This window comes from Cataglyphis hispanica, chromosome 20, assembly GCF_021464435.1.
Source record: "Cataglyphis hispanica isolate Lineage 1 chromosome 20, ULB_Chis1_1.0, whole genome shotgun sequence".
NCBI lineage: Eukaryota > Metazoa > Arthropoda > Insecta > Hymenoptera > Formicidae > Cataglyphis > Cataglyphis hispanica.
The window spans coordinates 4,129,479-4,153,313 of NC_065973.1; the positions used below are offsets into that span (position 1 = coordinate 4,129,479).

At 37.2% G+C, this 23,835-nt stretch overlaps 2 protein-coding genes across 2 annotated transcripts; both read left to right on the forward strand.

The window, feature by feature from the left end:
* The first annotated feature begins 6,492 nt into the window (after positions 1–6,492).
* On the forward strand, positions 6,493–20,045 carry LOC126857048 (uncharacterized). The gene is made up of 7 exons (XM_050606126.1): positions 6,493–7,021; positions 10,911–11,452; positions 12,810–13,043; positions 14,714–14,877; positions 15,591–15,991; positions 16,543–16,620; positions 19,570–20,045. Exons 2-7 carry the CDS (start codon positions 11,090–11,092, stop codon positions 19,710–19,712), a joined length of 1,383 nt encoding a protein of 460 aa, XP_050462083.1. The 5' UTR covers positions 6,493–7,021; positions 10,911–11,089; the 3' UTR covers positions 19,713–20,045.
* Positions 20,046–20,859: 814 nt separating this feature from the next.
* On the forward strand, positions 20,860–23,440 carry LOC126857050 (inositol polyphosphate 5-phosphatase K-like). Its single transcript, XM_050606127.1, has 9 exons — positions 20,860–21,200; positions 21,319–21,441; positions 21,521–21,601; positions 21,683–21,830; positions 21,912–22,087; positions 22,164–22,391; positions 22,504–22,660; positions 22,733–22,910; positions 22,989–23,440. The coding sequence occupies exons 1-9, from the start codon at positions 21,175–21,177 to the stop codon at positions 23,183–23,185; spliced, it is 1,314 nt and encodes a 437-aa protein (XP_050462084.1). The 5' UTR covers positions 20,860–21,174; the 3' UTR covers positions 23,186–23,440.
* The last annotated feature ends 395 nt before the right edge of the window (positions 23,441–23,835 follow it).

Here is a 23,835-nt window from a genome sequence, read left to right on the forward strand (position 1 = left end):
AAAAATGCAACGCGTTTCAAGCGTATTACAATACTGCCGTGTCGTAATGGAATAAATATTTCATTTCGCGGGGGGCTACACCGAGAGTTGGGTACGTGTACGATCGCGGGGCCCCGTCCTGCGTTTTTCCCGCCGGGCGTGCGCGGGCGCGGTGGCGATGCTCACGTCTCGGGCCGAAGGGGTCCCCATCACGACGGCGAACTTAACGGCCCATAATTCATTGACGACGTATAATAAATATCGTTAGTCCATCGTGAGCGCACGTAGAGACGCGGGGAACGTGCAGGGAGGAGGGAGGGAGGGGGAGGGGGGGAGACCCCCCTCGCGATTTTACGTCCGCGCGCGCGTGTATTTCTCTCCCGCATATCTCTGACATTCCGTATCGATAAAATCGATGATACTACGTCAATTTCGCTATCCAGCGAATTGGTACGAATCAATATCGGCGTCAAATGGAGACACACGGAAATAGTGAAGGGTTAATCGTTTTCTCGATCGGACGCCAGAGTGCTTGTTGACCTCTGGGGAAGCCCAAGGACGTTAATAATGCAAATTGGGACAACGTGACGTTTAATTACAGCCCTCGTTCTTTTTTTTTTTGTTTTTCTTTTCGGTCGGGGAACGGCATCGAATTTATGGAGCACATACGCAATATTTATGCGCGATATTTATGATCATAAGAAGAAGGCCCGACCCTTTCGTGTGCGCGCGCGCGGGTACACGCCTTCCTCTCGTCGAGTTCCCCGACTTCACGACTCCGGCGGCGAGCTTTCGGCCTTGGCCGGTCTAAGAAAAGTTTCTTGAATAATGCGCGCCGTTCTCCGTGTATCGACGGATGTGAAACAACACACGGCGGTACGGTGCATCGCCGCTGCGTTTGCTTTATTTCTGGCGACAATCACGCTCGGGTATTATATGGCTGCACGCGGTACAAATTGCAGTTGAGATTAATACGGTGAAATTATTACGATCGTTATATTCTCCTCCTCCCAAGACTTTTACACATTGCCTATTTTATAGGACGATATGGCGCGATTGTTTCCCAATTTAAATATCGATTAACAGAAATTCAGCCTCCGAAAAAGATAGCGAAATATTCTTTCCAACTTTTATCGCGCGTGTACTCGTCATTTCAATTTAATATTGCTTCCTCATAGAGGTGGTTTTTCTTTTTGTTAAAAGTTTTTTTTTTCTAAAACGTTGAAAAAACATATTTTTAAAATATTATTTAAAATATTCGTATGTGTGTATGTATACAAAAAGGACGTGGTTGACCTCTAACTTTCGGAAATTTTTGAGATATCGGTCTAAATATTTTTATACGAATAGAATATCATTAAAGGATGGTTGATATTGAATTTGATGAGAATTGGTAAAAGAGGATTTATTTTTTATGAAATTTTGAATTTTCCTAAAAAAAGAATACTGATATCATAAAGGGAAGGGAATAAAATTATGAGGAAGCAATGTGCGAGTTTCTAATTTGCACAATTTTTTACTTGTTGTATTATTCGATCGGGAAAAAAAAATATATATATTCCAAGGGCGGACGATCGTTTCGAAATTTTACGAGATCATTACGCGGCGCAGCTGCGTCCTATGCAACGTAGATGCATCCCGCTGCTGCAATCTCGTACGTCCTCGGGCGAGCCGAGTGGACCGATGGAATTTCAAATGAGGATGCGGTTGTTCGCGTACGAAATCGTCAGCAAGGATTTTCGTCAGGACGCGGCGCGTAATCGGTCCCCGAGAGAGGGACCGCCCGAGCCGTAGACGTCGCCAGGGCATTAAAATCGCCGAAGGAGAGCGGGAGAGAGAGAGAGAGAGAGAGACCACCGAAAATAAAAGCGCTAAAAATCGGGTCTTCTCTCGGCACGACCCAACCGTCGTCATGGTCGGTTTGCGGTCGTCCAACAGGGAAAAAAGGACTTTCCCTTTCGCCTCCTCTTCCTCCGTCCCTTATCGTACCTTCCCGATGCCGCGCGAGGAAAGCATCTCCTCCAGCGAGCGCGGACAATCGGATTTATATTCAAATGAATCCGCAATGGAAGCCTCGATTTATCGAACCCTGTAGCTCGCAGATGGGAAAGGGGGAAGGAAAATCAAAGGGTTAAGTTACGAGAGAGGTAGGATGTGCCTGAGGGAGAGTTCCTTTCTTCAACAACTCGCGTCAACACATCGTTGCTGCTCGCGGGCTACGAGATCTCTCCGAGTCGAAGATTATATAACGAGTCCGTCTTCCTCGGAATTAAAATTTTTTTTTTTTTTATGATCGTGTCTTCTAATTATATACGCTCCAAACTAGCGGCACTTTGTCGAAACGCGCGCGTTTCAGGCGTTAATATTATTCTCATATTTAATTCGTGAGCAACGTTGTCGCAATAACGGGAGCAGCGTTAAATTTTCGAGCAACGGCGATAACGCGATAAAAATTTGCGAGCAAGGTTTTTCAACAGCGTAATTATCGACACGACCGTGTCCTCCTCTCGCATGCCTTTATTTAGCTTTAGTCGAAACCGGTTGCAAGCGACTCTCCCTGGTTCGGAAGAGAGAGAGAGAGACAGAGAGAGAGAGAGAGAGAGAGAGAAGAGGAACACCAGGGATTCGGCGCGCCGCAATTTTAAGGTTCCTCTAAAACACAAGGAAGGAATTTCGCACGGCCGAATGAAGCCGAAACGCCCGACGATTTCTTCGAGCTGAAAATTTTTCGCCGACATGACGTCGCACCTGATAAATTTATTTATTTTGCACCTAAAATATTTTATTTATTTTCAACACAATGGATCTGATTTCTAAATAAGAAATATGTCTTCCTAAGTCAAGTATATATTATTTATGCACATATAATATTTTTTTTTATTTAATTTATGCACATTTAATTGATTTTTTTTTATGACAACAATAACAGGATGTCTACTTAAAATCTATAAAAAATTTTCCTGATTTTCCAATTATTTTTGTTCAAAATTTTAATAAGAAAAATTTTAATAAAGAGAATATTTTGAACATTTTTTTTTATGCAATTTCCTAAAAGAAGTTTTTTTATTGTACGCGCTTTTTAATACATTTTATTTATACGAAGAAAAAAATGCAAAATCATTTAAGTTTCAAGGTCAAGATTTACAAATGTATTGAAAATAAAAATGAATAGCTTTCGTTAAGATAAAATTTTTTAACGTTTTTATTTTTTATCATTAAAAATTATTATAAAATAAAGAATATTGTATATTTAATATTTTGTTAAAACATTAAATATATAAACAGAGATAGATATATATTTATAATAAATTTTAAACACATAATTTACAAGATGACTTATTAGCGAATTGTTTACAGTATAAAAACCAATTTATCAAAGAGAGAAATTTAAAAAAAAAATTGCCCAAGTTCCAACAAAATTCCATGAAAATTCCCTGATTTTTTCATGATGTAAAAAAATTCCCTGGAAATTCCAAATTTGCCATGTTTTTTCAGGAAATAGACACCCTGAATAAGCAATGTAAATTAAAAAGATATTTAAATATTAAAAATATTCTTTATATTAATGCGTATCTATATCAAATATTACATAAGATAAAACTGTAATACGTTGAGGAGCTCCTCAGTTCGATTTCTTCCGCGAAATATGTACTTTGAGGGACAAGGATTTCGGAATTAACTATCGAAATTCGGTCAGGGTCGATCGGGTAATCTGCTACCTGCCCGCCACCGGCGACTTAATTGCTTTTTCTTGCGCCCTAATTTTCGTTTTTACCTTTCGCGATTCGGCCGAAGAATGAAAAACGCGCCGGAGCAGCAACACGCTAGATCGCGCGTGGGCAGCTTGCGTCATTAAGGGTAGTAACTTATGGTACTGGAATGACTTTGGCGGAGAAAGTGACCGGGTGTGGCCAGACGTCACCACTCCGGGCGACACTCTGAAAGGAATCGTTTCCCGATACTCTTTACGAAGACCTCGTATCTCTCCTCAACTGGCTCTCGAATTCTTTTGCAACGAAACGCAGGAATGTGTAAATCTTAAATTTTATTCAAGACTATATTCCTTATTTTACAACAATTATCTTTTGCCTTTTTTTTTTTGCCAATCATCATCGATCCTCCTCGTAGATCGCCAATCGAAAACTCGTCTCACTTCACCTCCTTGCAATTCTCTCCCGTGTGCGACACGTGCGAGTAGCGCACGCTAAGATCGCACGTGGGTGCACGCGTCGCACGTCACGCGGCACGTTCGGTAGCCGCGTCGCCGATCGAACGAGCCCCGGCCCAGGGTTCGACGAACTCTTTGTCTCGAAAACCGGACACAAACCGTACGTACGTCGCCGTCGGCCACGCCGCAATAGCGCCTGACATACCTCTCGCGTTTCTTGCCTCTTCTGTTCGACAATGTCGCCGACGCGGCGAATCTCCCTTTCGCAAAACATCGAAACGAAAGGCGAATTGTCCCTTTCCTCGTTTCCCCCCCCCCCTTTTTATTAAATTGAATTAAATTTACCGATTAAATTACACGGAGAATTAAATGAAACCAATTACATGACGAAACTAATAACTAAATTGGTATCAAAATATAATTAAAAGTACTTAGTTTTTGCTGCAAATATAATTTAAATAAATAATCAAAAATTTCATTAATAGTAATAATATTAATATTAATAAATATATATAATAAAATGTATAATATATATAATAAATATAATTATAAAGTAACGTTAATTATTAAGAAAAATTTCATAATTCGCTCAGGGAAAAATCCGAATGTGAATTATCCAAGAATGTAAAAATAAATCGATTGTAATAATAAACGTAAATAATAAGATTCATTTACAGCATGCATTAGCTGCTTTTATCTTTTATCGTACGCTATACTCGAGGACAATTCGGCACGAGTTGCGGTCGTCGGACCTCGACTTTAAAAAAAATCTCGGGTCCCCCCTTTTTCACAGGCCGATTTACGGCAAGGGACACGCGAGCGGGAATACGCGGTGAATTTTTACGCGCGCTTCTTTTATGGTCACGCTTGTGCACGTGAAAAAGCGCATCTCGCAACAATGTTACAGATAGCCGACAGGAAACATAAATACCGAACCTTCAAACCTTGAAATCACAAATACGATTCCCTCCTTTTACGGTCCAGGTCTTTTGGAGCAGAGAGCGACGGTTGCAATTTCGCTTTTTTTTTTACGCGAAATTACTTTTTATTGTATCTGTCAGCAATTTAAAAATACTGACGTTTAAATGTCAATAAAAACATATAACACCAGAAAATTTCTCATCAATTTCTAATATAAATCTATTCTCAGGAAAATCCTTAAATTTTCAAGGAATTTGTTTTTATCTTGAAAAATGAAGGGAATTGTCATAGAATTTTATTCGAACTCGAGGAACTTTTTTCAAAAATTTTCTCTTCGATAATTTTGTTCTTATATTGTAAACATCGGCAATCTGATTGACTAATGATTGTGAGTTATATGTCATAAATATATATTTTTTTCTCTTTGATTATATGCTTACTGTCATGGCAAAAAATATTGAATACACATTTTTTTATTGTAATTCTTACAACTAATGATAGAAAATGAAAATATTATGCAAATGAGAAGTACTTATTTTACAAAAGTCATTCTGTTCTTTTTAATATATTTTTAAATTTAATATTTAAAATGTAAGATTTATTTTTGTACGAGTAAAACGCGCATAAAAAAAAACTTATTTTAAAAAGTCTCATCTAAAAATTCTCTAATTTTACCTGGAATTTTGAATAAATTACCTGAAAAATCAGGAAATTTTTTTACAAGATTTAGATATCCTGTAATATTCTTCAAAAAAAAAAAAAAACAAATTCCTAAAAATTATCAATTTTCTATACCGCTAAAGTAGATTGGATCCTTCAATTAATTGAATTCCAATGAAAATTTCGGATAAGTCGATCCGCGCGACGTTTCCACTTAAGAACGACCGATGGAATTTACTCGGAAACGTTCTCGCGGATATGCCTCTGTCATCCTCCAAGATTGCAGACGGTTCGTTAAACATTTCCTCCCTCATTCTCGTCTCTCTACACCTTCTCGCCTTTCGCTCGACCGCGGCGGACCTCGGGCCATTGTTAAAACTTTTTCGAGATTATTACACGTAAAATATGTAAATGCGTCGCCGGGGTCGGTCCTCGACGTCAAAGGATCAGCTTTGCCAGGCCCTTCTCTCTCGTTCTTTCGAAGAGCCCTTCTACCTCGCTTAGCTCAGCAGGGGCGGATCAGCGGAATAATTCGCGAGCCTGTGCAGCTACATATCATTCCCGCCTATACGATCAGCCTATTCTTTCAACTTGCGATATAAATCAAATAAATTAATTTCTATCTTGTAAATGTTCTCTTAATTCGAAAGATTAATTCGAAAGATTATTAGTTTCGATAAAATTCAGAATCAATCGATAATTCAATTTTCTATTCACTTAATAATAAATAATTGTAATATTGTTTAGTAATAAATATATGTTAAACAATATTTTCTCCTTATGAACAAATCGATATTTGATTTAATCGGATGTCATACGAGAAGGAATTTCTTTTCAGTATCCGTTCCTGCTCCTCTCCATCGCCACCGCCGCCGCCTCTGCATCGTCATCACCATCTCCCCGACTTCTCTGTAACGGATAGGCCTCACCTCCGGAACGGAACTGACTCCAGTCCGCTTTCGGTTTGGCCATCGCGAATGCCAACGCGTCGAGCTCAGTAAGAGCGCAGCGTTCGCAACGTGCGCCTCGCTCGAAAACGACCGATCACGCGGCCATCGTCCACCGACTAGTCGGCCTCCATTAAAATTTCCGACGAACAGAGGAATTCATTTATCCACGTAATCACCTGGATATCGGAGAAAAAAGAAAAAAAAAAAAACATCGCCAAAGGATACGCGCGAGGGGCCTGCGATAACGAATCCGGGATGGAGCGCACGCGACCGGGTCGGGAGGAATGAGTGCGAATAGCTCGGTGGATCCACGAGAGGGAAGCTCGATGCTGAAGAAGAGCCTGTAAGAATCCTCCCCGCCAGGGAGGAGCACCTTTTTATTAATACGATACGACACGATACTTGGTATCCCACAAAAGGAACAGTGTATTAATTAGTGCTAATTGGGATTAATTTTATGATTACTTGAGCTGAGAATGAAAGAAAAATTTAATCCATCAAAAGCCGCGGTTTTGACGGTTCAAGTCGAAGAGCGCGCGCGATATCTGATGATCTTGACGCTTCTTCGTCGTGTTTTACTCCGTCCGTGCTTCACTCTACTTACGGCTGACCCTGTTCGTAATAATTAATGGCGTTAGGCCAGGCGAGTCCCCCCGCAGCTCTCTCTCTCTCACTCCTCAAATCGGTCATGCCTGGCCCCGGAGATAAGTATAGATAGTTGGTTCGCATCCGCGACTAATGTGTACACGCCTCGTTCGCGTTATTAAACAATTTCCGAGCGCGGAAACAGGCTTGTAATTAACAACGTGGCAATTAACGGCGTTAGCGCATATAGATCACTCGTATCTATCTACCTTTTGTAGGATAAGTCACGAGGAGCGGCTTAATTGATCATCAACACGACGATCCATCCATCTTTTTTTTTCTACTTTCGGTCGTGACCTAATCGGGATATTACGTATATTGTCTGAAAGATCCGGAATACCTTTAATAAATGGCGTTAAACGAAGGGCGCGGTTATCTCAAGTCTTCTCGGAAAAGTCTTTGATAGCCCCGATGTGCACTGGGATGATATGATTGAGAATATTCGAAAGGCTTAAGCGCACACATGTACATAAGCAGGCCGAGCAACAAGCAGAGTTTGATACGCGAGAGCAGTGGAAAGAGATTATAAATCATTAATGCGATCCAGCATTCCTCAGTTAATGAGAATTTCCCTCCCTCGAAAGTCGAAGGAGCTTTCCTTAAATGTTAAGCAATTCGGATTCAATTTTATGCAGTTATGTCTGGAAATTTGCTCTTTCCTATCTTTTAAGGACGCATCATATGTCAAAACATTGAGAGGAGCGAAATTTCCTAGATTATTCTATAGATATTTCTTCTCAGTATCTGTGCAAAATCTGAGCACAATTCTCTTAACGGTTTGGAAGTTATTTAAGTTTAAAATTAGTATTACTACTTATGGAAAAGTACGTAGCATTTTCCTCTTTTAAAAAAAGGCACGTTAACTAACAATGAGTAAATTCGAGTTTGTATCGAAATATTGAGGCCGCTTCTCCGCGATGCTGATTGGTTCTATCATTGCGCTTATTTCGTGAGCGGCTGTCATTGTAGTTGTCATTTTGACAGTTGTGTGTATCAAGAGATTAATAATGAATATTGAAAATTGTATGCCATTAAAAATGTGTAATGAAAAGAAATAAATGGCGCGCGTGAAGCGCGCGCTTTGTGTTGTCTATGAAGTAAAAACACATGTAAAGCGAAGTAACACGTGTAAAATTTCTTTAATTTCTTAAAAATATAATAGGTAAACAACAATCTCAACGGAATATCGTAAAAATTTGTTTATGAAAGACTGCACTCTGAGCGACGACTTATTATGATGATATTTCATAAAATTTGCATATTTTATTCCATATAGGGGGAATGTATATGTCAGCAACGCATGAGCGAAATTATGTATCATGTCGTTCTATTCGACGTGACAAATCGAACTTGCACTTTATGTCGCGAAAAAGGATCCAATGAATGTTTCTCCCGCGAGCTAATAAGCACCGTTGTTAATCCGCTTCATTTCCTCCGCGTTCGGATTAAGAGTCACTGTATTACAGTCTGGTCCGTCTCCCGAGAAATATGAAAATTTCGCTCGTAAAATCCAATGTGACTAATATGCATCCCGTATATACCGAGATATCAGATTGAAATTTTGCAATCATTATATAATAATATAAGATTTAAAATTTGTAATAATAATATAATAATATTTATATAATAATAATATAATAATATTTACATAATAATATTATTATATTATTATATTATTATTACAAATATTAAATCTTATATTATTATATATTATTAATTATTATTATTAATTATTATTATTATAAATATTATCGCCAAATTATCCACACGGCACAGAAATGCGTTTGATTTATTTTATGTAATTTTTAAATTTTATTAACTTGGCATTAGATTAATTAGAGATGGATGGGCTATGAAAAATTGTGACAAAATTGGCGCGACATAAAAGTAATTATTTAAATAAAATTGAGAAAAATATTTTATATTTCTTTTAAATTTTTAATTTATATTTTAAATTATATTGATAATACGTTTTAATGCATGTTCAAAAAGTCTACTCAAAAAATTATTTGATTTAATCTATATATTCTAGCCCATCCATTTTGAGGCAACGGATCTATCTACATTTGCATGCACAATATCTACGGATCCGTCACCTCAAAATAAAATAAAATTTATTTACTCACCGGCATTGATGCGCAACAGCGGAGATTTGGTCTTGAGGCTACGTTGTCTGCAACACACAAATATAAAACCCAAATTATAGCAACGCTTAAAATAATTAATATTTCAAAAAATTTATTATTGTACGCATCGAATTTTATATCCGATGCGTATAATAATAAAAAGGTATACAAATATGGAATAATTTTATAAATTCTAAAAAAAGAAAACTATTTTTTTTTTTAATAAAACTTTATAGTATGAGTTTTAAACTATTCAAATAATGATCGAATCGAATTAATGCATGTACAGGATTTATAATAATTTATATAAAAATAATAATACTCACCCTTGGGTTGCTCCGCCGGTGCAGGATGCCTCTCCTAGGCCTCCTCTTCTTCTCAGATTAATTCACACGCGCGATACTTTCAACGACACTCCCGCACTTTCGAATGTATATAAATATTACCGATATTTATCGCGATCGCGTTTAGAAAAGAAATTTGACGTTGTGCCTCGTGCTCTACTACTTTACTGTTCGAGGGTTCACCGTGCGACTGACAATCCATAAGTAATATTAACAATAACGCGCCAATGTTTACATCGCCAAGGTCGCATTACCATGTTATTGATAATTCGCAGCTGAAATTATTTTGCGTATTATGACGTATATACAGGCGGAATATTAAATTATACAAGAATTTTAAAGAATAATTTATTGAACATTATATTTATATCAAAAGCTTGTCATAACTGAGCGACACATTTGATAGTTTAAATATTAAGTGGGTGTGTAATTTTTATTTAATTTATTCTGAAAAAGTAGAAAACTAGAATTAATATGTAAGTAATTATATAAACATACATATAAAATAAATGGCGCGAGCGTTTATAGTATTCTAGTCTTGATAAATTTAATAAGGAAAAAACATTGCCAACGAAAAAAAAAAAATTCACATATATTAAGAAAACTCTAATAAATATTCGTGTAAAATTTGATTTAAATCCACTTACTAGTTTAAAAATTATTTATTAAAAATTGTAGAAAAATATTATCCCTCTCTCTCTGCCTCTCTTTCTGCAAATTACTCGTTTTTCTTGCAATTGATTTTAGTATTCACGATCAAAATTTTTGTCATAAATTAGAAAAAATATTAATTATAATTTTCTTATACGAAAATGTTTAAAACCATGTTATTTTGTGATATTTTAATTCTTTTTATAATCTAGATTTATTTATTTGATTTTTCAAATAATATAAAACATAAGAAATTTTTTTTTCATTTTGACAACTTTTTGCTGTTGTACTGTCAAAACATCCTTAACACAAATTTTATTTATTTGCGAAGACAGTTAAATGTTAAGATAAGACGTTTGTTGATAAGACACAGGTCACGCATGACGTGAAAAATTAAATAATAATAAAATAGTCTATAAAGGTTGATTGCACATCGGGTGTCGTCTAATTACACGTATGATTACAGACGCAGCCGGTGAACCCTGACTCGCGGATGCGTGACTGCAAGGATGCGCGCACGCAGGAGACGGTGCGTGATATCCCGGTGACGACGACGATCAGAATTACACCACGTACACCACGCGTGCGAGCAGGCACGCACGAATCCACGCACGCGTACAATCGAGAGATCAGAGACAATCGCCAATGAGGCTGGGCCCGATCATCCTGTCGTGGGTCACGGCCACGGTCAGCTGGCCGGGCCTGATGGCGGCCCGAATCCCGCGCTCCCGGGACTACGAGCTCTCGACGGAGTTCTTCCTGGTGCCGTCCGAGACCGGACAGCACGGCCTGGCGAGCGTGGCGAGCGTCATCAGCGTGCCGGCGCCCAACCGGACGGTGACCGTCTTTAGGTCACCGCCGCCGGGCATCAGGAAGGGCCAGGAGGTGGAGATGCGACCGACCCCGAAGTCCTTGCTGAAGCAACGACCCTGGGCACTGCCGCTCGCCGCGCTGAGCGCCGCGTCCATGCTCCTCATGGCCAGTTTCGAGGTCTTTGTATTGTTCAAGGTGGGTTCTTTTCCCTCTACTCTGTGTAAGGACGCTTTGATGCTTCTGTTTTTCGAAATGTATTCCTAACAACGGGCTCCGCGAATCTGAAAAAATTTTCATTGACTGGAACGATGTTATCTTCAATGTGTTAGGTATCCTTATAATTGCTGCCTCGCAAATGATGATTCGCGATATATCGCTTGATCTTAATCGTTCAAGATTATCTCGAGAATTCATCTATCCAATCTTTCAATTCAATCTCATATTATTTATCTGAATTTTCTGCTTTCGTTTTTTTCCTCACAATCTCTTTTTACTTTTCTTTATTTTCGTATAATTATTTTGGGTTTTGTATAATTATTTTTTTTTATTTTCTTTATTACATCTCGATAGCACCAGGTCATCTCTCTTCCAATTCATTTTATCTTCGTTTTATTAAGTATATATATATAATTCTTTCGTGGGAACCGTGGAATTGTTATTTTTATTATCTTTAAATTATATTTATATTCTTTAAATTAACTTCTCGAAAAAGGTTTTATTCTGGAAAGTAATAAATATAATTCACTAACGTGCGATCTTGATTTCATCTCTTCGCGTCGATCGTACGAAGATACGAATTTTAGAAAATTTTACGTCAAAGAGAGAGAACAGCTGTTCTCCGAGTGAAATGGAAACGTCGGCTGGGCTTTTATCGCTCGAACGGTCGCGGCCGCGATCGCGAAATTAATAGAGCTCGTCGATCTCGTGCACCGACCCACTATCAGTCGTTTTCGTTCGTTAAGCTCCAATAAACAGCGCCAATAATTTCGCCGAGACCTAGACTCAATTTGCATTCCGCGTTCGATCAATCCCGATTTCTCCCGGTGTTGCAACCTTTGACATGTTCCATCAAACAATTTTTATCGAGACAGGTCGCGAGGCCGTTGCCGAAGGATTATCAGATCAATTAACGTGGAAATTACAGATTTTTTCAGTTCAAAAATACATGTATTGAGAGAAAATGATTAAATAGATAATTAAAATTTAATTGATAATCAAAACGCACAGTGATTTTTGCGAAATATTTTAGAAAAAAAAACATTATTTTTGCATCTTGTATGTACAGGAATTTATTAATGCTAATGTTCTTTTTCTTCTTTTTTACATAAAAAATGTATAGAATTAAATATTTTTTCAATATTAATTTATTTTTTAAATATTTAAATATTTTTTTCAATTTTGTAAATGAGTAACAAGTTGCATCATTTTAATTGGAAAAATTAACGCGAGCCTGCTTTAGAACTTAATATGATCATTTTTTGATCTCTGAAGAGAATAAAGCGCGATATGGAGATCACTATCAAAACGATATTAATGGCACTCCGTGTTCCAGGCCAGATCGACGGCGCCGAACAGACGACATTTGTTTTTGGGGCAAACGCTACTTCTGGGCCTCTTTCTCTTGGCGGGCCTTTCGGCTGCAGCTTCCCTCAGCCAAAATCCGCTATCTTGCGCCGCTTTCCGGTTAGTGGGTCTACCTGCCGCCCTCGTGTTCGCCGCCCTCCTGGTCAAATGCGTCTTCCTGCTCTCCTTGAACAGCGGTGTCTATCTGCCGGCGCCTTATCAGGTAAGCGCTCTCGATACGTATGATCTGTCATGATGTATCACGGTTCTAGAATCATAAATCATTTATTGATTAACTTGGCAAATTTTTTATTTTACAAATTTTGAGACTATCATAATGTTTTAGATGTAATTATAATATGAAAAAATGCTGGCAATCTTTATGAATTTATTTCACTTCAATAAAATATTGGAAACTTATTAAAACACATACATTAGCATGGCAAGTTAAATATTAAAAGAAGAAATCATATATCACTTAAAGAAGTGGCGGGATAATTTCAGGATGCTTATAAAGATGAAAATTGATAAGACCTTACGTGGCTAAAAGCAGGCATCGGGACATATAAAAATGAAAACCGTATATAATATAATTTTATAATATAATATAATATAATATATAATATAATATAATATAATATATATAATATAATATAATATAATATAATATAATTTTATCTGTCCTTTTTACACCGACAATTCCGTCGATCTTTCCGTCTCGATGCCAATCCGGATGTTCATCTCGCACGGTCATTTATATATGGCGAACGGGTTTCAAACGTTCCTCCCTCCTCTTCCGTTTACTCTTCTTACCCTTCGTTGCGTCATCGCGTACATACGACGATTAATTATACGTGAGAGAAAAAGCACGAAGGTAATTATCGCGGCATTCGTGTTGGCGCACATACCGAATGACAGGCGTGGCACTCTCCTCGCGCTTCTCGCTCTGCGGAGGCCTCCTTTCCGGAGGAACATTCATTTTTCACGTTCGACGTGCTCCAATCTATCGCGGCATGACGATGTCGGTGGATCATTACGATCGCAGGAGAATCCTTTTTTTCTAACGCGTTAAAAACGCGCGACTTCGAAGCGATCCACCGTCCACTGACAGGCGAAATGTAATTATACTCGAGTAATTAAGAACGCTATTATCATTTACACGTTTGGTTGGGCGAAAGTGGTTGACAGACGCGTGCGAGAGACATTAATAGGAATTTAATTATCTGAAATTAACACGGGAGATAATAAGTTATACTTCAATCTTTTCAACATAAAGAATAAAGGAAATTCTATTAAAAAAAAATCTCACAAGGGTAAAAGAAAATATGAAAGTACATAAAAAATATTCCAATTTGTACGCAACAAAAAATATTTATCTCCGCAAAAATAACTTGTAGAAAAATTTTTCCCTAAAAAGTAAAAAATAAAAATTAAATAAATGAAATCAATAATTAATTAATTAGAAGGAATTAAGTTTCTGAGGATTTGTAATTTAAAATAATATTTAATATTATAATATTATAAAATATTTAATATTATAAAATTAATTTTGCATTTATAAAAATATTATAGATTTTCTGGAGAAAATTAAAATGCATTTTATAGAGGATAAAGCAAATATAATATCTCTAGTAGAAAAGTAAAAAAGTAGAAAAATAAAAACTTAATTCCATGTGTTTTATGCTCCTTTATCGTCCATATTACTCGGTAAAGATCATACTTATTCCACACGTGCGCGTTAAAAGAACGCACGTAGGCCGGATGTCACCGTCGGACGTTCACCTTTAATTAAAGCGCCGATCGACACGGGGTGGACGGCCGCGTGAATCTTATAGAAAGGAAGTAATCGTGCACACGAAGAAACTTTTTCTTGTCCTGCTTCTGCTGCTGCAGGCGCTGGTGCTGGTGTTCGCGGTGTTGGTGCAGGTGGCCATTGTCGGGCAATGGTTTTACGGCGAACCACCTGCGGTGATCCAGGTGCCGCAACAAGCGGGCCAAAGCTCGCCAGTGTCCACCTCCTGCAAGACTCCACTCGGACAGATAGTGGCTTCCCTCGGGTAAACCTTTGCGTGATGAAACTTATTATGCCATGAGTCTGTTTCTGTAACTTAGATTTTACATCTCAGGGTGTCTACTTAAATTGTGGAAAAAATTTTCCTGGAAATTCCTTGATCTTTCAGACATTTTTGCTCAAAATTCCAGGAGAATATTTTAAACATTTTTTGATGCAATTTCCAAAGATAGGTTTTTTTATCACGCTTTTTATTGTGTGCATTTTAATAAATAAATTCTTTTAATTTGCATAACATTTTTATTTTTTATTACTAAAAATTAAAATAAAGAATATGTATTGCATTAATATTTAAAACATTGAATATATAATCAGAGATAGATATAAATATAAAATATATAAAATATTTTAAATACATAATTCACAACATGGCTAATTGATGCATTATTTATTGCTTACAAATAAAAAGTTTACATATAAGAGGAAAATTATCAAAGAGAAAATTTTTTAAAAAATTCTCTGAATCCCAATAAAATTCCATGACAATTCTCTGATTTTTCCAGATATAAAAAAAATCCCTGAGGATTCCAGATTTTCCATATTTTTCCAGGAAGTAGACACCCTGGCTGTTGATTATTTTATTCTTGATTTTTTTTTTTTCAAATTATTACCTTCACAGATTCACTAATTATAATTAATTTTTATACATTCACATTTTAATTAAACGAGATTCGACCTCTCCGTAATTATTCTTTCCAGGTATCCCGGAGCACTATTGGTGGCAGTAGCCTGTCTGGCTGTCCGGGCACGTGGAGTCCGGGACAATAATCGGGAGGCGGCTTTCATCGGCCTAGCGGTCGGTCTCTCGTTGCCGATTTGGGTCTCCAGCGGGATCGGTTCGCTCGCTGCCGGCAGCGAGGATGACCGAGAGGCCTGGCTGGCCTACGGCCTCCTGGCCACGTCGCTCTTCGTCTTTCTCACGATGTTCCTGCCGAAGGGACGCCAGCTGGCCGCCCTGGGTCGCGAGGGTCCCGCCGCTGTCATTCGCGACCGCGACGATGCCCTCAGCTCCCTCCCCGGCAGCGGCTACTCACCCTCCTTCTTTCACTTCAAGCCCGCGGAGACGTCTTTGAAGAGGAAGATGCATTATCACAGTGCTGGTAAAAGAAAATAAAAGTTGTTGGGAAAATATTTAGGCCGAACGCTATAAGATACCATCTTGACGATGCTTCTCTCTTTTTACCGAATCCAAGTTTCTCTCATCATGCTCACACCATGTGATTATTCGTGTGTTCCTCGGAGCTTTCAGCAATTGTCGGGAAGGATCTTCAGGTCATCGCGAAACGCAATCGGACAACGTAATCGCACCGAATAAACGCGGTCACGACCGACGAAATCGGCGGCGCGTAGAACGCGAATAAAAGAGTGAAGGAGAAAGTAAATAAAGGAGACGTGTGCTTCGCTTTTAAAAGTGGAGCAACATTTCTCGCTATCTTCATGATACTCGATTTAATTAATTATAACGATGAACTCTGATTAGAAGAGTTCATCCTCTCAAATCGTAATCGCCGATACAGATGGTGGAGAGAAATCGATCACGATGAACCAATCGGTTAAAACGACGTGCTCTGAAATGAACGGTTACAGTAGCGTAATTCGCGTAATCGTGCTTCCCCCGAGATTACCATAACGTGGAAACTTCTAATTACAGATCGAGTCGCACTGGTCTCGTCCGGGATACCCGGATGCAGCGCCTGCAGGCACGGAGGAAGTCCAATATACTCGGACGGTAAGCTGTCATTATTTATTTTCAGATGTCAGTTGAGGCCGATTATTATTACGTGCCGTATGCAAAACTGCCCTGTGTGTCTCGTCGTCTACGCCGACCTCGCCGTCCCTTAGGTACTTGCATCTTTTTCTTGTTAAGATACCTCTCGGTCGGTGTCCTTCGCGTCACGTCAGGACAAACAGGCTCTGACAAAAGCGCATCAATTTGTCCCGATCGGGACGTCATATATATGTATGAAAATCCTTATATATATATATATATATATATATATAATATTAATTGATATAATTAACATTAAAGTTTCACCGTTTATTTATAGCTGAGAAACATGATTAAATATAAATATATTCGCATAGAACGTCTCGAGCAAGGTGCGCGCATCGTTCGTAAAATCTCGACGCTTCCTGTCCTGCCCGCGCATTTCCTCACCCGAAACTTTTCCTCCGTCACGCTGACGCCCTCGGCGACCTTCACCTCGAGGTGCGAAGAACGAAAGAGAGGAAACACGACGGCGGGGAAGAGGCGAAGAGGGAGAAAGTCTGATGTGAGGCTGAGGTCAACATCGTGTAACGATGTTGGAAAAGGAAGAGGAAAGGGAGAATATAAATCCCGTTACGAACAGAGAGAGAGAGAGAGAGAGAGAGAGAGAGAGAGAGATTGGATTATCATGCTCTCGTGGAACGAGAGGCTGAAGTCGGTGACAAAGATCGGTCTGCGAGGGCCCTCTTGGTCTCCTCTTTGAGAATCCGAGATTCTAGATGTATTTTCTTTTAGAGAGAGAATTCACATTGTAAGTGGGAGTTTCACACTTTCTAGAGACGCATAATGGAAAAGCGCGAGCGTACGTAAACAAGATTTCTAGATCCTATACAACTCTATTCGAAGGGAACGTGTCACTGTAACGAGGTCGTGACGTTACGTTTGCTCGTTACTCAACGCGTTATAAATGAAAGCAAAAAAAAAAAATAGACAACAATAAAAAGAAGATGCTCGTGTGAAATGAAAACGTGGAAGGATATTTATCGCTCCGCTTAATGGGCGCGTGGATCGATACGTGCACGATCTCGTTTCTCGAACGTGCGCGTACGTAGATCATGGCTCGTAAATCATAATCGGATGACTTTCACCCACGCGATACGCATTTTACGTTAAGGACACGCGCGTGTTCGTTGAACGTAAGTATATACAGGGTGGGCCCAAACGTACCGGCCAGAGATTTTGTGATTTTATAAGATATTTAATTTTGTACAAAAAGTTTCCTAAAAAATCTAGGTGGAAAAACGCTTCCTTAAAAAGCGCGCCCAAATCCCTTTGAAATTATGGTGTCATTTTATTTTATTTTATTAAGTACTTTATATTTTTTTTTACTTTCAATTTATAAACTACTTTTAATTTATTAACTTTACTACATTTAAAAAAAATATTCTACAATGTTATTTTAATTTAAAAAGAAGAATTATTTTATTGTTATGAAAGGAAAAGATTTTCATTTTTTATTTTGATTTTTTCCATTTATTAAATTTTTTTTTTTCACCTTTTGATTTTCCTTTAATTCTCCTATAATGATTGGTTTAAACAATGTAGAAAAGTAAAATTTTTTTAGTGGAATAATTAACAAGCAAGATAAACATTAAAAATTAACTAAGGTCATAAATGAAGAGTATTTTTAAGAAACTCTACCATCGAAAGTCAACAAAATATTTTTTTCTTTATTTGAAACTAATTATTTTTAAACGTATGAAACGTGCCACAATTAATATTTTGACCTCATTTGAAAGATAATTTAATTCTCTACAACTTTTGTTTCAATCTTTTTTATTAAAAATGCAATACTTCCTCTGTAAAATTTGTAAAAATGTATAAAATAACCGTGATTTCAAAAGTTTTTGGACGCTAACTTTTCAGAAGCATTTTTCGCATCCATGTTTATAGGAAACTTTTTGTTCAGAATTAATTAATTTCCTACAAAATCTCAAAGTCTGGCCGGAAGGTTTGGGCCCACCCTGTATACGCGGAATTTCGCGAAATTCGCGTCGGAATTTTTTCGAGAAATCATATCACAAACTTTCGCTCACGAATTCGTCAAAGCGTATTCCGATTCTCGTAGAGTGTTGAAACATATTTCTCGTCGATATGTGCGTCTCACGAGCCCAGCATCAGACGACACGTTTCTTTACGGTAAAGTTCATTATTACGTGCAAGGCGTGAAATACGCAAGGTATTACGATGCAAAGGTCGCTAGCCTCTTCGAGCTCAAGAACAACTCGCTCGTTACGCGAGGCACGACATCTCGCTGACAAGTGGTTTCCTTTACATTGTCATCAGTTCGTAGCACACGCAACATACGAGCGAACGTATATAAGAAAGTGCGATACCGATCAAAGTTTATTAAAAGAAGAGAAAAGTAAATTAAAAAGATAATTAAAAAAAAAAAGAAGCACTCGTGACATTATACTCGTAATTCCATTACTCCGAGGAAGATCTTCCCGATTACTACGTCGAAAGAAATTATCACGTGCGTCTTTCGAAAACCGAATTTAATTACCCATCCAGTCTTCTCTAATCCAGGCGAGAACGAACTCGCGTAATCATCTTGTAACGACAGCTGCGAGACCTACTTTACGCCGATAATTTAAATTACAGTCTCGTTTAGAGCGAGAGGCGTAATGAGGGCTTCGTCCCGGTTTTGCATGACGCGATTTCGACGAGATACCTCGTCTGTCTATCGATATTATAATAATTTATTATCGAGAATGGAAAATAGTCACACGCGCGCTCCAAACACGGAAAGTTGCGACCGGATACGCGCTCCTCTCATCCGATACTGGTTAATAATTCATTTCCGGGAGACGTGAATCGGGACGATGGGCGGTTTGTCCTAGATGTCTGATCAACTCCAATTTTTTTTTTTTGAGTAATTATTTTACACGCGAATATATATATTTACAGATGTACATGGACCGATGGAGACGTTTGTTTTGTCACCTGGTATGTACTTGAGGCCAGAGGATGCCGGAAATCTCTACACGACCTTGTCGGCCAATCCCAATGTGTTCTTCCAGAGAGCAGCTCATCCCGGAATGATGTACTGATAAGGCGAATCTTATCATCGATGACAATGAGTCTCGTTTTTTTTTTTTTGTAGATTGCGATGTGACAAACCATTATTGTTTTCTCATTGCTCTGTAAATAATTCATTACAATTATACATATATCATTATTCAATTTGAGCGTCTAAAGAAAGAAAGAAAAAATCTCAAAGCGATAAATCTTCTATAAAAGTTTTTGTAATATGGATGATTATCGCCAGCGATTTATCGTAATGAAAAAATTTCGAGTAATTAGTGAGTCTAACGATGTAAATCATTGATGCAAAAAGCTGGAAATGTATGCGTTATTTCCAGGTCAATAAACATATGATTTTTTATAAAAAATTTACCTGTCTTCTTAATATTTGTTGTTGATTTTTAACGATTTGTTTGGAAAAAATCAATTTTATCAATATTCTAATTTAATTAATTGAAAATTGAAAGTAATATTAAATATTCTGTAGCATGAAACAGTTCTGTAATTGTTCCAAGCATAAAATTTCGTCAAAAGAGATCTATTTCGGATTCATAACCCAATGAAAATATTTTTAAAAATGTTTTTAGAAATGTTTTTTCAAAAATTTTTAAAAAACATTTTTAAAAATATTCCGAAATCAATCTCTTTTAATGTTTTTAAAAATCTTTGAAAAAAACATTTTTAAAAACATTTTTAAAATAATGGGTCAAGTCCTCTTTTAATTACTAAAAACAACGTTTATATTAATGTTTATATTTTTTAAATGTATTTTTAATATTTATTATTCATTTATTATTGTACAATATACAATAATAATAAAAATGATAATAAAAAATAATAAAAAATTTTTTTCAATGATTAAAAGAGAACTTAACCCATTATTTTAATAATTTTTAAAAATGTTTTTAAAAACACTTAAAAATATTATCTTGCTCATTGGGAAGAGGATCTGTCATTATCAGCTGATGCGGCACTAATCGAATATTCCTTCGTGGCAAGAGTCGCAAAGGATATATTCGATGACAAGGAAAATCTCGAAAAGTGTGCTAATCATATGTTACGTCGCATTCGATCGCGATCGATTATTACACGTGTGATCTGCTGCACGTGTTACAATGACAGGCACACACATGCTGACGTCACGTGTCACGTGAACGTTAACGACGGCGATATTGGAGGGAGTTTGTCTCTTCCCTCTACTTGTCAACAACATGGCATCGTAATAAAGACGTATCAAATCAAACGTACAGATGTTACTCGCGACGTATTTCGTTGAACGGCATTTTCTTCGCGGCCGACATTGCTGGGTGAAAGCTACGTAGATGTGAATAATCGGGGGATTCGACCAGGTGCGTCGTACTCGTTTCTAACCTGACATACGATGAGCTGTCATTTAGCAGTGTACGGAGTCAGCGCGATATAAACCGCGTTTTTTTTGTGAAAAAATTACATAAATTTCTCGCGAAACCTGAATTCTCTCTGGTAGAGATGGCGTATCCAGTAGAACAGCTCAGGTAAATGTCAAATTTAGTCAGATATATAAACCATATCTTGTGGATAGATTACAATATCCTATAAAAAATATGTATTCTAAACTGTGATGTAATATCTTTTCCTTTTCACATTATGAAGAATTTACTTCATTACGTATAATGTGGCCACAAAGTTTCCTGATCCTAATCAGGACCTTCACCAGCTTTTGGGCATCACATCTTGCGGTGAAACAAAATTATGGCCAGATTTATATTTTATTGGGTATATTTATAATATATTTTTTTCTTGATGTAACTAATTTAGTTCTGAGATATTCTTTTTGAAGCTTATATTTTTTCAGATTTCAAGAAATTAAATCACAGCCACAAAATATAGTAATGGATTATATATTACTTGAGGATCCCTGGACCAGAGCCTTTAGGTACAAATCCATTAAAACAACACAATATTTAATATGTAAATTCATCTATAAGAGATGAAAAATAATTTCTGACATTTACAGAGATGTACTGAAGAAGTATGATTATGTAAAAATACGTTCACAACGATTACAGGGTCTTGTTCTAAATGCTTTTTGTCTAAGGAAGCATTTAACACAATTGAGATTAATGGAAGTTCAGTACACTAAGACGGGTTTTGGTGGCATGTGGGTAAGAGAGCAATATAGCAATACAGCAATACAGCAATATACAAGAAATACCTGTTTTACTTATAATGTTTTTTTGTTTTAGGGAAACAAGGGTGCAGTGAGCATAAGAATGAACGCCTATGGAGTTAGTATTTGTGTTGTAAACACACATTTGACTCCTCATGATCATTTGCTGGCTGATAGAATTTCAGATTACAATACCATAATAACAGATCATACTTTCACTGCTCCAGATACATCAAAGATATTATATCATGAGTATGGATATTTTTCTACTGTATGCTATTCAAACAATTACATTTCAATAACGGTAATGATATATGCTTTTTAATAGTTATATATTTTGGATTGGTGATTTAAACTTTCGGCTCAATGGAGAAGACTTAAGCGCCATGGAGATAGACTTACTTGTAAAGAAGAAAAAACTTAAAGAGCTTCTCGAAAGAGATCAGTTGAAAATGGTGATGAAAGAACGCCAAGCTTTCGCTGAGCTGAATGAAAACGTCATTACATTCCCACCTACTTACAAATACGAATTCGAGTCCCAAGAATTTGATCTCAAGTAAGTTGCACATATCTACTGAGAAAAATAACAATTAGTCTAAAATATAACTTTAAATTCCATATAATGTGTAAATAAATTTTGATATATTCCTCAATTATTTATTTCGCAGGCGCAGGCCGTCTTGGACTGACAGGATTTTGTACAAAGTAAATGCAATAGATATATACAACGATGTAGAACTTAAGGCAGAACAGCATACTTACAAGAGTCATCCCAATTACAGTGTTTCCGATCATAAACCTGTGACTGGAGAATTCGATATCGCGGTAAAAAGATACAGTCTTTTGTATATTTCTATGCATTGTCTAATTAAATATGAATGAGTAAATCATCTTCAGGTCAGACCTAATGTAAATAATTACATTGTGGAATTTCAAGAGTGTATAATGGAGGAAAATTTTGTATCGTACAAACTGCAGAGAAACATTATACCAAGCAATGGGGATTGGATAGGTCTCTTTCCTAATGATTTCTCTAGCTTAGATGACTATATCATTTACGAATATGTTAGCCGTGGTAAGCTCTATATGCCATTATACTCTATTTTGTCATTCGGGGCTATTTAATGTCTTCTAATAAATATCTGCTATTTAGGTAAACCAACATCAGTTCCTAATGAACCTTACGCGAGCACGGAACGAATATTCTTCAATGAGACAGTGATTCGTTCATCAGAAATGTATTGTCTGGTTTACGTAGCACAACGAGGAGATTTTATCGAGATTTTGGGTGTCAGTTCGGGATTTTCAAGTGTTCGCAACTCAATCGAGCTACGCTCATCGTCCATGTAAATTTTTTATAGCGAGGAATCGGTTCACTTGAAGATTCAAGTATGTGAACACCAATCCTTTTGTCAAGAGATCTGGCAACTTTTATCGCAGATGGACGAAAATATTTTGTTGGCTTAATTTTTAATTACCTTATTAACGACCACAATCTTTCCTAGAAATTGTGATAACGTTTTGAAATGGAGTCGGTTTACTATTCTGTAAGTTGCGAGTAGGAAATTTAAGTATGTCGAGAAATATATATGGCCTTTAATCAAAGGGTGCTTGTAACATAATACAATAAGTTGAAATTATAAAGCATCGCGAAAAAGCACGATGCTTTGCACGTAGGATGTAAACGATACTTTTGGTACCTGGTCTTCGTACTCTCAACTTCTCAGCCTTGCCACTTAGAGTGTGTCGCGACATAAGAGTCACTTTAGAGCTTGCAGTCAATACACTGCCTCAAGTTTTTCTGTTACGCGAGGTTTTTTTCGATCCATTGATGCGCGTTATTAAAAAAATTGAGAAGATAATTTTATATAATTATCTTTTTTTGTCACCCGAGTATTAATTGTTAACCAGTGTGTACACGTGAGACATATCATGACCATTATTTCTTTAATTGTACAAATTTTCTGTGCAAAATATGGCGGTTTGCGCTGCTCATAGTG